Source organism: Carassius gibelio, chromosome B18, assembly GCF_023724105.1.
Source record: "Carassius gibelio isolate Cgi1373 ecotype wild population from Czech Republic chromosome B18, carGib1.2-hapl.c, whole genome shotgun sequence".
NCBI lineage: Eukaryota > Metazoa > Chordata > Actinopteri > Cypriniformes > Cyprinidae > Carassius > Carassius gibelio.
Window position 1 is genome coordinate 4829370 of NC_068413.1, and position 17488 is coordinate 4846857.

Consider the following 17488-nt stretch of genomic DNA (forward strand, 5'->3'; position numbering starts at 1 on the left):
AACTCAAACATATAGCCTGTTTTTTTCTGCATTGTTCTGGGCTGCCTTTTCCAAAAACATGAATGCTTTCTTATTATAGGCTACTCTTGGGAAGCGCACCTCTATGTAAATGCAGAAGTGAGTGAACACTCTCTGTAATTGATTGATTCTGCCTTGGAACATTTGCGTGTGTTCAGATGAGCAGGAAAATCCCTTCCACACAATTATTTATTAACATAGGGTTTTCATCCAATTTGAGGCATATTGTAGGCATTATTTTTTTGTTTAATAAACAAAATCACTGGTAAATAAAAACACATCATTATCGATATGTCAATACTTCAGGATCGATTCACCCATCCCTAGTTTACATTCCCATTTCCACCTTAGTACTGTAATGTCCCTTTCTAGCCAAGAAACTGCCACTAACATGAATGGGAATGCAAATCGATACTTTTCTCCAGGTATTATTATATATCTCTTTTTTTATCTCATGTCAGAAATCCAACCATTTCCACTTTCTTTAACGTGGCTTTATTGCAATATATAGTTTGTTTGTACTTGATATTAAACTTTAATTTCCTTCCAGTTGTTTACATAGCTACTGTACATGAAAATCTTATTGCAAGCGAGAAATTCAATTGCATATGTTATGACTCCTTTAAAGAACAGTGTTCTATAAAAAAGCTGATCACAAAAAAAAGAAAGAAAACAAAAAAGAATGGAGTGTTCTGTTTTGTCTTACATGAAGTAAATGACTGAGCAGCAGTGGTTACTGGCTGCTGTGTTTCCTCATTGTTCCTCTGGTAGTAATACACTGGTGCCCAACTGTGGCCGAGAGAGTTGTGTATCCTCTCAATAGGATTGAGTTTTCTATGGCATGCCATTAACACGAAACAATACTCTGGTGGTTTACACAACATGGACATTGTCTCTCGTCCTCTTTTTCTCCTTTTAGTCTTGTGTGTGCGCACATGTGTGGGAGTGTTTTGGTGTGTCTGTGTGTATGTAGCCTGGATGCTTTATGCACAGTAATATGATCACCCCAGTGGTGCATTGCATGGAAACGAGTTCAAAGATGTGTTCTGCTTGCTAATAAATGTTTATTATACTGAGACTCTGAGAGGCACGTAAAAAACCGCTAGATAATTTAATGTCATTAACTAACTCATATCATATAAACTCACCTGCAAGGGGCTAAAGTCAATCTTTTTATGGGGCCAAACACCAAAAGGCGTATGGGCATATATTGTATCTGTTTGTCATCTTAATCTTTCTCTGCTGTTTTTTTTTTTTTTTTTTTTTTGTCATTTAGTCTGTGGTGGAGTGGACCCTAGAACTGTATGGTAAATTGTTGGGAAATTTGGCACTTTGATTGAGGAGTGTCTTCTTGATCCTGATGGCAACATTCTTCCATCTACAGTTTTAGACACACTATTGTTCAAAAGTCATTCATAAGTTAAATATTTGTGAAATTTTATTCAGCAAGAATGGGTTAAATTGATTAAAGGTGACAGTAAAACCTTTATAATGTTACAAAAATCTGTTTCAAATAAATACTGTTCTTGTGATCTCTCTTTTCATCAAAAAAGACTGAAAAAAATGTATTACAGTTTCCAAAATAAAATTAAAATAAATAGGTAGCACAACTGTTTTCAACCTGTATAATAATTAGAAATGTTTCTTGAGCACCAAATTATCATATTAGAATGGTTTCTGAAGGATCATGTGACACTGATGATTAGAGTAATGGCTGCTGAAAATTCAGCTTTGTGTGACATGAATAAATTAATTTTGTAAATTGTGACGAGTGGGGCGGGGGCGGGGCCGACACCTGCTCCACTCACCGGTGTCGTGTCCCACGGAGGACGAGAGAGGACCAGGCCTGGGTTTTATTTTGTGTTTGGTTTTTATTTGTGTGCGACAGTCATCAGTGAGGGGCTGTGGATACAAAAGAGGAGCGACGACAGTGGAGGAGGAGAGAGGACACTGGTGTTGAATCACGGGAAGGAGGCGGGAACCAGCGGACATTCAAAATGAAACTTTAATTACAAAATAACCACAAACAGCGTGAGGATGACTGTCGTGCACAAATAAAAACCAAACACAAAATAAAAACCCAACACAAAATAAAACCCAGGCCTGGTCCTCTCTCGTCCTTCACTGTCATCGCTCCTCTTTTGTATCCTTCCGATCTCCTCCGTGGGACGCGAGATCGGTGAGTGGAGCAGGTGTCGCTCATTTATCAAACACTCCACCGGCCTAGCTCCAGTCCCACGGCGCTCGGCCCCGCCCCACTCGTCACATTAAATCTAATTAAATCTAATATGATTTCACAGTGCAAGTTTTACTGTATTATTTAATCAAATACTGATTGGTGAGCTTACGAGACTTCCTTCAAAAAAATATTTTTGGCTCCAAACTTCGAACCGGAAGTGTGCGTTTAGCTTTATTACCTTTATTACCTTTTTAACCAAATAGTATCATTTTTATCATAATATATATTTTTTCTTTACATTTTAAAGATCTGCTGATTTCAACTTACTCCCAATGGATATACATTTTTTTTTTTTTATATATATAATTTTAACCTCATTTTACAGCGTTTGTTGGATTATACCTCCTTTTCTTGTTCATACCAAATAATTTGTGTGTATGGGTCAACAATTTTGACACAAGTATTGCAAATCAGGAAGCAAGGCTATTTTTCACAATGCTGTGATATATTTAAATTGAAATGGCTAGCAGAATTATTCTGGTAACAGCCACCTACAAGAATGGAAATAGCTCAGATTGACTGTGGCATTGCTACAAAGTTAATAAAGAAGATATTAAACGTTGAAACATACGTTTCAAACTGAAAAAGAACTCTGTATTTGCCATTAACACAAAGCTTTTGGTCAAAAGCAATAATGAATCTGCTTTAAGCCTTTGAATCACTTGTTTTCAAAACACTAGATGTTAAAAACAAGTAAACTGTAGTCAGCAGTTGTCATGACTACACAAATCTGTGCAGCCATACAATGTATATTCCTCAAATCTACTCAGCATTACAATATTCCTTTCCACAAGTGTGCTGCTTGGCTCCATAATAATAATAATAATAATAATAATAATAATAATAATAATAATAATAATAATAATAATAATAATAATAATAATAATTATTATTATTATTATTATTATTATTATTATTTACATTTAGATAGCACTTTTCTGGGCATTCAAAGCATTTTACATAGAAGGGGATAATCTCCTCAACCACTTCCAGTGTGCAGCATCCACCTTGATGCGGCTACGGCAGCCATAGTGTGCCAGAAAACCCACCACTCACCAGCTTACTGGTGGAGAGAAGACGATCAGCAGATATGGGGATGGGTAGGAGGCCATGATGGTCGGAGGCCAATGGGCGAATTTGGCCAGGGTTCCGGGGTTACACCTCTACTCCTTTTAGAAGGACATCATGGGATTTTTAATGACCACAGAGAGTCAGGACCTTGGTTTAACTTTTCAACCAAAAGACCGTGCTTTTTGTCAGTAAAGTGTGACCATCGCTACAATGGGGCATTAGGACCCAGACCTGCTGGCCTCACTAACACCTCTTCCAGCAGCAACATAGTTTTCCTAGGAGGTCTCCCATCCAGGTACTGACCAGGCTCAACCCTACTTAGCTTCAGCGGGCAACCAGTCTTGGGCTCCAGGGTGATATAGCTGCTGACAACTACTAATATTGCTGCTTGCAGCAATGTTTTTAATGCACTAAAAAAGACATAGACAATGAGATGCAAGTCTGTTGCTTTTATTTCTTTCTAACAAAGATATTGGAATGAATTTAAAGTGATTCTGCAGCAAGCACAATTATCAGGAATTAAGCTGCAAATAATAATCTAATTCTCCCAATCTTTGACCTGCACAGTCTTAATGACATTTATAGGTTGCACACACCTCAATTCATGAGATTGCTTCTGTCGCAAATGCTGCAGGAATCACAGACAGCTGCAGCAAAAGATATTACATATTCTCGAATGCAGACGGCAACTGTTGCCGAGTCAAAAAGGAGAGCTGGAGGAGACGGTGGGTGTAAAAATAGTCTGAGGCCAGAATAGAGAGATGCACCTAACCTTTTTTCCCTTCTTGTAAGCTGCTTCTAAATCAATGCACTCTCCAGATGCTCCTACAGCATGCCTGTGCATGTTTGGCTCTTTAAATGAAAGCAGTCAAAAGAACATTTCTAAGGCACAAACAAAGCATTTTGAAGCACTCAGCATAGTTTTGGTCATTTATAAAGAAAATTTGAAATTTGTCATCTTTTGTCTTTCAACCTGCACCTGAGATAAATTGAATGTCTTCAATTATACTTTTTTTGCTGAGGCAACCAATAATAAAAAGAGGATATTGTTTTTGTTTAAAAACAAACAAACAAACAAAACTTCTCTACACTTCTCTTTCTGTTTATCTGCTTTCTGTCACACCGGTGGGCGGCACGGTTTGGCTCTGTGCCTTCAGTGCCAAGCACTCAGCTTATTACAGATTAGTAGGTCAAGATCCTCTATTATCATTGGGCCTGATTTATTATGACTGTACTGCTGCGGGGGTGGTTGAAAGCTCACTATATTAGCCAGTTACAACCGTTGCCAAAGGCACTTGCCAGAAATCAATAAGGTGTCAGGCGCTCGTCTGCAGTGCTGTGGTCCCGTGGAGGAATAGCACCTCTACTATTTAACTTTGGCTATAAATTCATCTTACTTCTCAAATGCAAATCTTTTCTCATTTTGTAGTACAGGCAGGCTGACAAAATAACCAAACTCTGGCTGATGCTTAATGGACTGTAGTTTTATTTCACCCGGAATATGCTGTAAGATGTTTTAGAATATTATGTAGACTTGGCATGTTTATTCTAAATCCAACTGTATACTTTTTGAAAGAGCTGCAGCTTGGAACGCTGTTAGTATGCATTTATTTCCAGAGCAAGCTTTTGCAGTAGTGAATGTTGAATATAAAGTGTTATTATCCTAATGGCTTTTGGCATTGTAGATTGTACTGCCCTTAGCAGATGAATGGAAGAGCTATATCTTAAGGAGCTCTTAAGGAATAATGCAATTGTCAAGATGGCTGGAAGGTAACATGTTGCGATGAGTATAGCTTTCAGATATTGAAAGGATGCAACTTATATGGCTAAGCTATTATCCCAAGTCATCCTGGCTGGTTGAAGTTTAACAGATTTAACAGATTAGAGCTTGTTAAAAGGTCAGATATTTCCTTCAGTGGCGTGTGCCTTTTTGTGGTGCTGTAAGGTTTTGTGAGTCTTATCATCAGAGAACTGGAATGTTTTTTTCTAGGGTTAATTGTTGAGAACAAAGGCGCATATGATGCTTGTCTCCAGGCCTGCTGGTCCTCGCTAGTTGTGTGTAATTAAAGAGGACTTTGCATGGCGTTCAGCAAGGCCTAGCTGGTTCAGAACCAGCTGCAGCGGACGCAGAGATACAGTTGCCCAACAGGAAGAACAAGTAATAATAGTATTCACAGTAGTTCTATTAGAATGCTACCAACGCAACATAAAATTACAGCTAAGGACAGCCAAGAACACTGGACATAAGAACATAATGCAGCAGTAAACTTGAGTATACATATGTATCTAATGCGTAGAGAACCAGTGATGTCAGATATTTAAATGTTATTTTTAATGTTGACAAACTATTTTTGCATTATTCAACACTATTTTCCTATTTAATGCTTTATAGTTCCTTTGACACAATCTGTATTGATAAAAGTGCTACTCAGCAGTACCCTTGAGGGCTGAAAAAAGGGCGGGAAACCAAAAACAACATTTATTTTCAGTGTGTTCATAACAGCATGATACCTAGGTCTTGAAAAGTTATGCAATTTTAATAGATCCTTAAAAGGTCATATACAATATAAAACATATAAAATACAATTCATTTTTTACACATTTCTGTAGTCAATGCATTTTTTTGTTTTAGCCAGTTTCTCAAGAAATGACTATTTGTGAGTACAATTGTGAGAAACATTATTTACATCTAAATAATAAATATTATGTAATCATCACACACACAACTGAAAAAGTCATGATAAAATTATGGAGGTTCTGAAAATGCTACTTTAAACATCACGAGAGAAAATTTGTATCAGTTAAACATTGTAAACCGTAAGATGGAGTTTGTACCAGTTTACTAGTAGTTTTGGAATTTCATATTCCATAGTAAATGGCATTAATGGCAAAAAAAGTGCAACCGGCCATACTAACACTGTGAGGTGAGAAGCTATGATGTTGGGTAATGTTGCGTGATCTTCCACTGCTGTGTTGCATGAAAAAAGACACAGTAAAACAGAGTGCTGAATTTATTGTTCTCATTCTTATGTTGGCTGGATTGCTATCTTTTAATGGCATTGGTAAGAATGTGCTCAAAATGTCGGTGTTTTTTTTTTTTCTTGTGAAACATTATTTTTTCATTTTATCAGAGACAGATTGTTTCTGTTTCTTACCTGTCCTTGTTGCATAAGTATTACCCGGTGACCTCCAGTCATTTGTAATAATTGCTAAGGTTGTCTGTGATCTTAATCCCATGCAAATCAGCCATGTCTGTAATTTGTAAAGTAAAAATCCCCCCACAAATGACCTACCATATTTCGCTGAACACAGAGGTCTTGTGATAATATTAGTCCAGTGCAAATCAGAATCTCTGTGATTTGGCCGTATATAATTTTTCAAGGATTTTGTTTCCTGTGCGTCTTTTTATTCATCTTTCGCAAATAATGGAGCTGCGTTGGAGTGTTTGTTAGAATTTTGAGTGCTGTCATATTGCTACACCATACAATTTGCAGAAAGATGAAGTTGTAAAGAGTTTGAGCTTAATGTGTTACAAATAACGAAAGCAAAGTTTGAGATATTATTTTAACCTAATGAAATGTAAATGACACAGGGCATGAAACTATAGCCTATTAGTTTCTTTTTTTTATCCATCTTTCTGGACCAAAGAATGGGACTCTCAAAGCCTTTACATCGTATGCAGGAGATAAGTCAGTAAATTCTAGTAAAATCACAGGCTTCGCTTATCCCATGCCAATGCACCACACGACATTCAGATGTGGGGGGGTAATTTCAAAATCACACAAGGTCCCCAGATAATACTAATCCCGTGCGAATAGGGCTTTGTAGAGTAATATCTCTCCTTGACTGCTCTTTGTGGAATAAGTGTAATCACCATGGCATGTAGTCATCTGCAACTACATCTGAAAAGCATATTTCTGTTGCCCTTTTCTCATTTCTCTACTGTAATAAAAAGCAGACAAGTAAAGTTAAGGAAGATAATTTAGATAACATAGAGGAAGAATTTTATAAATAACTGAAGATATTTTGCCATATTAGATTTTGAATGCTGGCAGAATATTCTTAAAAAGAAAAATGGTCCTATCCCGACACTATTGGAATCACCATAGTTTGCATCTCTATTTATTCTGCAAAAAATAAGTCAATAAAATTCTGTGTGCTGATTGGAGTTATGTGAATCCCAAAATAATAAAACAGATTACTCATGTAGTTCAGGAAACACACAGGCTAATTGATTTAAAAAATATGCAGTTTAGCAAATTGATTAAGCACTTTTTGGATATTTTCCTGTTTGTAACACCCACAATTCGGTCTTTTTGTTTTTGCGGTTTTATTTATGTGCCGTGATCAGCACTCTACATTGCCTGTAGTACTGACAAGCAGCAGTGATGAGGACATTCTTTCACAAAGCCGTACATGCTGGAAATGATGATTGGTTCTTTTTATTGTTAATTAATCTCCTGATTCGTTTCCCTGCTCTGATGGTCCTGTTCGCTGAATCAGGCTTCTCCTGATTTGCATATGTATAAGCTGTCAAGTTTCCAATTAGTGGTGATGATTGCACCTTTTACTAAAACCATGGCCACTGCTGAAATGAGCTTGTTCTCATTTATTCTTGCAACCATGGGTATTTCTGTTCATGTTCTGACTGTGTTTGTGAGTTAATTTATCTTGCTCTAAAAGGAAAATTTGCATATCTAGTTTATAGTGAGCTAGTATCTAGTATATCATGTTTGTATTTGTTGCATTATTTACAGGATTTATTAAAGTGCCCCTATTATGCCATTTTTTTTGCTTCCTAACATTATTTTGGGAATCTCCTACATCAGGAATACATGCATGCAAGGTCAAAAAAATGTGTTTGTTTTCTCAGAATATGCATTTAATATCACCTCATTTTCTAGCAATTCTCAAATGATTTGTTCAAAGCAGTTCAAAGATTCAGTCTCTCTAAACCCCTCCTTTCTGTGAACCTTCTCTGCTCTGATTGGTCAGATGCCCTACTCTGTTGTGACTGGTCTACGGTGTACAGCGTGTGTCAGAAACTATATGCCAATTTCAATAGTTCTGTGTTTTGAATGCTCTATCGAAAATATGAACATCTATTATTTATCATACTCACAGGTTGTGATTCGGTGGAGCAGCTGGTCCAAGTAAACAGGATACTAATCCATCTTTCAACAGCAAGTGTTCTGTGAATGCATGAACTCCCCGAGATTAGAGAAGCTGTCGTCAGTAGAATGATGTGTTTGTGGGCGGGGTCAAGTTGGTCGGCCAACGTAGAACATAGGTTTGCATTATGCAAATGTTTTACCCCGTGACGTGTAGCCTTCACGGAAGTGGGATTCGAATTACTAACGACTCGTTTCTGCTGTTCAGAGTCAATTCTTTATTTTGGGAGACAATAATTTTATTTATCTAGCACTTTCAGCTTTACAACTTTGCAGATCATTTACATTCACATACAGCTGCATTAGACACTGCATGAAAGGCAATATTGGAAATGGCATAATGGGGCACTTAAAGTACTGGATGCTGAACCTTATTAAAACACTTTATTTCTCACGAAACTTCTCTTGCTCAGAAGTGCCCTTAAGGGCTTTTCTCAATAAACAAGCTGCTCTAGGCAGTTGCCTCACCAATGTGACTCCATTACTACTATTTATTCATAAATTTGCCCAAATTTACAAGTACTACAACGCTTTTAAAGTTCGTTGCTGTTTAATAAATTTGTGGATAAAAATGTAATTGTCTTTTGGAACACTCTTTACCCTTCATAAGATTTCAGTAGAATTAGCATATTCATGTACACTAGGATGTTGCTAAGATTACAGTTCAATAGCATAAACACAATATTGAGCCAACTAGTACATTATGATAATCATTTTGAGCTTCATTCTTTTAAATTAATTTTGCCTCCTGTCTGAAGAATAGTTGCAATGCTTTCAGCCTCCCTCTCCACACCTTAAGATGCTGTCTAGGTAGGCAGCTCACTAGGTTTTGATATGCAACTAAAGGCTCAAGACAGACTGTACTGTTGGGGACATAAATCTTATCTGGTTTCCATGGTGACAATTTGTATTGACCCAGTCAAACCCTTGTTGTTTAGTCTGGCATTTTATCGTAAATCATGCATTTTTAAGAGAGAAGGCTGTCTTGATCTACTTCATTGCCTTATCCTCTTTGTCTGTGATTACATGTGTCAACCATCATCTGGTTATGGCTCATTTATTATTTCTAGTACAAAATGTTAAAAAGATCCAGAATAAATCTGTCAGCTTTATGTTGCATTCATTAATAAAATGTCATTAGAGCAAGAGAGATGAAATACATATGATCTACAAAAAGGGAGATTTAGCAGCATTTTTAATAGAATGGAGTTATGGCTTCAGTCTGGAGTTAGTCTTGGTCTTTGTCTTTCTTTCCTTTGGGATGCATTTGCATACCCATGTTTTTTAAATGATTTGATTTACAGTGCAGATTCTAAGCAAATGTTTTTCTATAATCACAGCTTTGTGAACAATCTTTTGAGTATGACAAAAGAGACAGGGGGGTGTTAAATCATAAATAACATTTTTCAAGTCAGACCATGTGCCTATGAATTATGGTTTGTTTGTATCACCGGATGTAGGAATAAACCCTAATCTCCTGTTAAGACTCTCTATGTGTGTGTGTGTTCATGTTTTAATCATAGCATGTCCTCAGTGCAAGCATTTTTTCCTCATCCTTTCACACACACACACGTAAACACATGTAAGCGCTGCCCCCTGTAGGAACAGAGACAGGTGTTTTTCTGCTGCTTTAACTTGCCAGAATAATGAAAGGAAAAGGGCGTTTGTAAAATTGCTGAGGACAGTGTTTTTATTGTGAATTTGATTGCTGTTCTCTGAAATCTTTCAATAAACTACATGCCCTAAGGTTGTTAGTTATTTATTCAAACATATGTAATTTGGGGGGGGGGGGGGGGGGGGGGTCTAATGTTATGGTGCGGCAATAAGGACCATCAGTGACACTAAATTAATAGCATGTTTGTATTTCTGAGATACTTTCTTAATATTATCTGAATAAATCAAAATTTTTTATAGTGTATTTATCAGATCTCTTTGTATTTGTCTTTTTTTCCAGGATGAGTGGTTGTGCTTGAATTGTCAAACGCAGAGAGCTCTAGCTTGGCAGTTGGGAGATACGGGAAAAATACCAATATCTATCCCAAAAGACAAGCCTACAGTCATGTCAAGAACACAGCTGTACCTGACTCCTGAAACTCCTGCCCCTGCACAGACACCTATTCCAAAATCTGAGCTAAAACCATCACATGGAAAGCAGGCAGACGCGGAGAAAACCACATCTACTACTGTTGCAAAGGCAGCGGTGACCACTCCAGCGGTCTCTGCACCTCTCTCTGTTGTTCCTACCACAGATATGCTGCAGACAGAGATGGCAGCTGTGGTGGCACCAATACCAGCTGCAGAGACTCAGAAAGCTGTTAATACTGCTGCTGAGTGCACTTTGAAAGAAATAGGCGAAGACAAAATCCCCGATGAGACATGGGTAGAAACAGAACCAATGTCTATGCTTCCAGCAGTGCCAACTGAGGCAGATGTAGTAAAGGTATAATATTACATATATGCATTATTTAGTAATGTGTTTTTTTATTTTATTATTCAAACATTTGTTTTATATTATTTTATTGTAGTATATTAAAAAATGGAGGCAGGCATGTTTTAAAAAAGAGCTGCCATATTAATTTAATGTATATGCCCTTTTTCTTTCTTAATTTTCCTTAGGTTAAACAGGATACATGCATTCAACCTGCAAAAGAAGGACAACAGAAAGATGTTGTGGTACAGATGGATAGCATTCTTCAAGAAATGTCTAAAGTAGACATCATAAAAGCAGATATTAAAGAGCAACATAGAAAGGACATCTTGCCGGTATCAGTAGAATCATACAGCTCAGCCGAGGAAGAGCTAAAGGAGATACAGAGAGTAAGTGAAATAGCAATAAAAGAAACTGCTACAAAACTGTTGCCTGTCAGAGCACCAGACAGTGTAAAACAATACCACGAGGACAGCAGTGAGAGTGAACCCTCCCCTCAGATACAGAGAAGAAGAGTGAGGCCTGCTTCCTCCAGCAGTGAGGACTACAAACTAGACAGTTCAAATTCTGGAGATGACGAAGAGTTCATACGGAGGCAACTTATGCACATGGGTGAAGACGAGAACTTGCCTTCTGATGAGGACAAACACAGAAAAGAACAACAAACACAGCAAGAAACCAGAGAAGTTGAAAAAACTGATGATTCCATGAAGCCTAAACATGCCCTAAAGAAACTTACAATAGAGCCTGAGGAGATTTCTGATATCACTCTGCCTTCTTATGACCGAGATGATGAAGTTGCCCAAGTCATCCCTGCCTCAGATGCATTAGAAAAAATCAGAGTGGAAATAGATTTGTCAAATGACAATGAGAAGATCATAGCTACTGACACCACAGCAGTTGCAATCACACAAAAAACTCCTGTTAGACAGACCACAGAGGAGCATGAGAGTCTGATTGAAGACTCATCCAAAGGTGATGGGTCATCCAGTGTTCAGGTGTCTAGCATCACACCAGGAACAGCTTCACCTACTTCTGTGTCCTCTATTGATGAGGACAGTGATAGTAGCCCAAGTCATAAAAAGGCAAAAGCGGAGAGTAAACAGCAAAGAAAGGCAAAACATAGACCTCATGCTCAGGCCCTTCCCACTACAGAGGACTCATCTGAGGAGGATGGGTTACGTGAGGAGGGTGAACAGATGGAGCACAAAGATGAAAGAGATGATCAGCCGCAGTTAAGAAAGATCACAAAAAAAGTTAAGACTGAAAGAGATGATCTGGGCATGCAAAGGAGACAAGATCATTTGACTAAAACTGATCAATTAAGGCAGTCAGTGGGGATGGAGGAACGGCAGTCCTCCTTCTCTGATTTTTCACCTAGTTTTGAATCAGAACCAGAGAATGCAGAACACAGAACATTATCATCTGAAAAACGTTATGCTGCAGAGAAGCCATTAAAGACTGCTGAAGAGGTTTATGAGGAAATGATGCAGAAAGCACAGCAATATAAAACAGCAGAGAAATTCACACCACCTGATATTGAACCTTTATATGGAGGCATGTTAATAGAGGACTATGCTTATGAAACTTTAGTTGAAGAACAAGAACAGGCTGCCACAGATCGTGGTAAAGTCGCCCATGAACAAGATTTGAGAAAGATGTCTGAACATGAGTCGGTGAGGATACTTATGACACCAGATGAGGCTTATGAAGAGATGATGAATAAAAGAAGCAAGAACATTCAAAAAGAGAAGGAGGCTCAGCAAGCACATGCAACAAAGATTGACACATCCTTGCTACTTGATGTCAGTGACACTTGTTATGTGAGTATTTCTGGAAATTATGCACTTTCTACAGATAAAAAAGCAAAGCCACAGTTGGAAACAGAGGATGCCTATGAAGAGCGATTGAAGACACAAAAAGATGTTTTAACACCAGGAACAAGTCCTACCCAGTCAACTCCTGTGTCTCCTGCCTCCCCTCTGACTGTGTCTGAGTCATCATATGATTCCCCTGAGGTGATACTCATCCCATCAAGTGGGGAAGAAGACAACCTAGCTGAACCTATTGAATGCATTTTGGAGCCTTATATTACAGATTCTACATATACTCAGGGTGTATCTGGGATTAAAGCTTTATATCCAATTCCCGACTTAAAGATCACTCAGTGCTCCTCTGGTGAAGAGGAAGTTGAAGAGGAGGACAGTGTCACACAAGAAAAAAATTCCCCTGAGCCAACTGGTATACCTCAAAGTGAGGAGGAACCACAAGCCCCAGAAGACTCATTTGAAACTGTTCCCATTTCTATAATATGTGAAGTTCCTACATCAAAACATGTCGTGGAGACAACAGCAATATCACCACTGTCTCTACCAGCATCTCCAGCAGTCTCATCCCCAGATTCAAATATGGAACTAACAACAGCACCATCATCCTCTCCAGTTTCTGACCAGACATCTGAATTAACTACTCCAGTTAGCCCCAGTGTAGCTGAAGTTTCTCCCCAAGTTGTAATTCACATTCCAGATTTGGTGTCTGAACAAGCCACAACACATCCATCAGCAACTGCTCCTGTTGAATCATCCACACAGATTATTGAATCCCCTTCACGGGTAATTTCAGCCTCACCACATGTCTCAAAAAATGCTGGAACTCCAACTCCTTCTGAAATTCTTTTTTCAAAGCCAACACCCGGTCCAAAACCAACTCCTGCACCAAAACCAACAGTTATATCAAAACCTACACAGGAAACAGTCCCTACTCCCGATAGTGTTTCATCCTGTACATCGGATTTAGCTCTTCAAGATTTAGCTCAAAGACCTTTGGCTAGTGCAATACATGAAACATTTTCAGCTGCTGAATCAGCCACAACAGACAAACAAACTGTTGCACCAATAATTCCTCCAAAAGTTGACCACGTAAACACTCCTCCTACTATTGCTACACCTATTATACAGTCTCACAAAGGACCTTTAACACAAACTTCTGTTATAATTCAAATGCCTGATCATGTGTCCCCTGCATTAGACCATCCAGTTCAAGAACAAACTCCAGTTTCAGTGCCTACCCTGCCATCCACTTCACTCAGGAGTCAGATTCCTACAACTACCCCCATAGTTGCACAGATGCCAGACCTGGTTACATCTCCATCTCAATCAATATCTGTGACCTTTCCAGTACCTTCTATAACCTATGCCCCACTTTCAGCTATAGTTTCAGCAGTGGATCAAGCACATATTTCTGTTCCAACAATGGTATCAGCTTCAATACCGTCAAAGGTTCTCTCTACAGACCAGACCAGCTCAGCTGTTGAACAAGTGGCCACACCACTGTCTGCTCAATCCAGTTTTTCTGCTTTAGCAAAAGACATTAAACCACTAACCAGTGTTTCTATTCAAATTCCTATTCAGAGGCCAGCAGAAACCAGACCACACATGACACCCCAATTAGGCCAAGCAGCCACTGTTTCACTTCCAGCAAGTCATGGAGAGCATATTGCTGCAAAGACAGTCTCTGTTGTTTCTCCCATTGTTACTACAACTGTTGCTTTTGGAGCTCTACAGAAGGAAAACGTACCAGATGATGTAATTTCTTCCCAACAGTCAGTTTCACAAATCATTTGTCCTGTTGTACAGACACAACAAGGTCAAGCTGTTTCCAGACTGCCAAATTTTGAAAACATGGCAGATAAAACAACTATTGAAGATGGGAGAGGGCACCCTGTTGTTGTTAGTGTTTCTCCTTTTACTTATCCAGCCACAATATCAAGTTTCATCACTGATTCAACAGTTTCACCTTGTGTGACATCTGGAAAACCCCATGTTCCTCAAGAAAGAACAGATAAACCAGTGATTTCATTTCCACCACCTCCTCCAGCTTCCCCACCAGAAATGCCATATAGTGCAATACCCAAGACTGATTTTAATCAGCAAAAGTCTATTCCAATTCCCTCACCAGTTACAGTAACTATTCCTGAACCCCCACCAAATGTAGCCATTATAAATATAAAACCAGCTGTGACCCCAACACACAAATCACCACCCCCTGTTCCCCCCAAACCTGTATGTATTCCCCGAGGACTGGTATTTAGTCACAGATCAAGAGAGAGCGTAAAACCACCAGTTAGCCCTGAGCCAATAGTTGTTCAAGCAGTTCGTGCTGCAACTTTACCAAGAACAAGGGAACCTCCAAATGCTTTGTCACTAAGTTTGACTGCCCCTATAGAGACCAAGCACAGTGCTTCATCACCAAAATCACCTTTGTCACCCAGATTTGCTAGAACTCTTGAAACATATGTGGTGATTACATTACCCTCAGAACCAGGATCACCCGTTGAGGGCATTACAACTCAAGCACCGATGAGAAGATCATCACTGCCAACTCCCAGACAAAGTGTTCCATCTGATGCCCCAAGAGTGTTTGCGCCATCTGCAGTGGATGTACCTGTGTCATTAATTTCAGCACAAATTGTGGCAGCCCCACCAAAGCCTACCTCAGCTTTAAATAAAGCAGTGCCCCTTGAGGTGATGGCACCTGACTTTGCTTCAGAGACTTATCATATTACACTAGCTGCGGATTCGAGACAAAGTATAATGGAACCTTGTGTAACAGTCCCAGAGCTGCCAGTTGCTTCTGTACCAACATTTGTTTCAGCACCTCTTGTAGTGGCATCATCAGGACAATCACAGACTATGACTGTTGTTCCTCATATCACAATGGAAAATACAATGCATTCCCCATCTGCTTTTATAACACCACATTTTGTAATGGCACCTTCTGCTTTGATTTCAGCAGCACCTGTTGCAGCAGCACCACAACCACCACCCACTGATCTGGAATCAACAGCATATCTGGAAATGACATACCCCACAACTTCATTGATTTCTCCTCTTGCCATGCCTCCAGTCTCAGTGGTGCATACATCAAAATTGTCAGAGGAGGTACCAGTAGCATTAGCCCCAGTGTCAGGAGTTTCTACTGTGTCAGTCCCTCACTATACAGTGAGTGATGTGCAACAAGAACCTGAGATGCAACAAATGCAAAAAACATATTCTGCTCCAATAACAATAACCCAGATTCCAATCCCAGCCCAAAATGAAGACATTCCAGGTTTGGATATGGAAGAAATACTAATAGTCTCAGCTTCTGAAGAGGCCTTAACTGAAATGGGTCCATCACCAGTACCAATAACACAGCTTCAAGAGCAGCAAACAGTTTATGAGCAAAAACAAGACATTTCAGTAGTGACCACTGCAACAACTGTGCCGCCAGCACCAGTAACATTTACCCAATTTACAAAATCTATTGAGAGTCAAGAAATTTGTGGACAAGATAAAGTGATATCAAGCATGAGCCAAGTCTTCTCTGCAGTCTCAACTACTGAGCAGCGTCCTGATGCATTGCCTAATCTTGTAACCCAAGTTGTCACAACTGAAGTACAAAGAACAACAACTGTGTCAGTTGTCCAGGAGAGGATTCCTGTCAAACCCATACCTGAAACTGTGGGTGCCACAATTACAATCCAGCCAGAAGTTCATCCAAAGCCTAAACAGAATGGAAGAATACAGTACCCTAGTGACGTTATAGATCTTACCACATTTAAAGTCAATGTTACAATGACTGATCAAGGAATGGATTTGACAACCCCAGATTCAAGTAGGTCTTCCTTGGCAAGTGAATCAAGTGGGCGACAGGCCACTGCTGTACAGCCCAAAATTGTGAATCTTAGTGCTGAAATAATCCCCACTACAACACTCTCTGTTGTAACTGACAGCATAACAATTGTTACTTGCTCAGCTACAATTGCCTACAACAACAACACAGTTGACAAGCCTCTGGACCTGGGAAATGCTACTTCAGTGCCTCTTCCACTTACCACATACAATCCATTTGAGCCACTTGCACAGATAGTGTACAGACCTGTAAATTCACAACCTAAGTCTACAACCAGTGCAGAGATTCCTATTAACCTTTCATACAAAGCTGTTGCAAGCACAGCTCCTACTCATATGCCCATTACTATAGCCCCGATGAGCTTCACAAATGGGACTGTTGGTATACCAATACATACAGAGTCAATGGCACTTGGACCTGTAGACCTCACCACATCTAAGCCAATGAAAACCATGGTTGCTTTGACCTCATCTTCTGGAGTGGTAACAACTGTTTTGGAAGATGATGGTACACCAGTTGATCTAACATCTGGAAGACGGAATGTTTGCTGTGATGTAATTTACAGGCTTCCTTTCACAGGGAGCTGCAGAACACAGCCTACTGTGACCACACAACCAGAAAATCAAATTGGTTATCAAATTGATATTGCCCCAACACATGTCACTGAAGATCTCAGTACCATGAAGGCTTCAGTATCTGACAGTAATTTCAAAGAGGCAGGGATCTTTAGTTATGAAAGAAAGAATGGATTCTCCTATCAGAATGGGGCATCTGAGGGGGCTATTGATTTGACATCAGCTAAAATGTCAACAGGTCAGTATAATGGTGCACATGTATACTTTTTATTTTTTTATTTTATTTTTCATTTATATTTAATGTATTATTTAT

General features: G+C 39.1%; 1 protein-coding gene across 3 annotated transcripts in view; it reads left to right on the top strand.

Moving 5' to 3' along the window:
- The first annotated feature begins 10462 nt into the window (after window positions 1-10462).
- The window catches only part of pclob (piccolo presynaptic cytomatrix protein b), a 36539-nt gene continuing 29513 nt past the window's right edge, over window positions 10463-17488 (top strand). For all 3 annotated transcript variants that reach the window (XM_052582047.1, XM_052582048.1, XM_052582050.1), the window contains exons 1-2: window positions 10463-10939; window positions 11116-17413. In XM_052582047.1, coding sequence (XP_052438007.1) covers window positions 10559-10939; window positions 11116-17413 — 6679 coding nt within the window. In that variant the 5' untranslated portion in view covers window positions 10463-10558. The remainder of the gene's footprint in view (window positions 10940-11115; window positions 17414-17488) is intronic.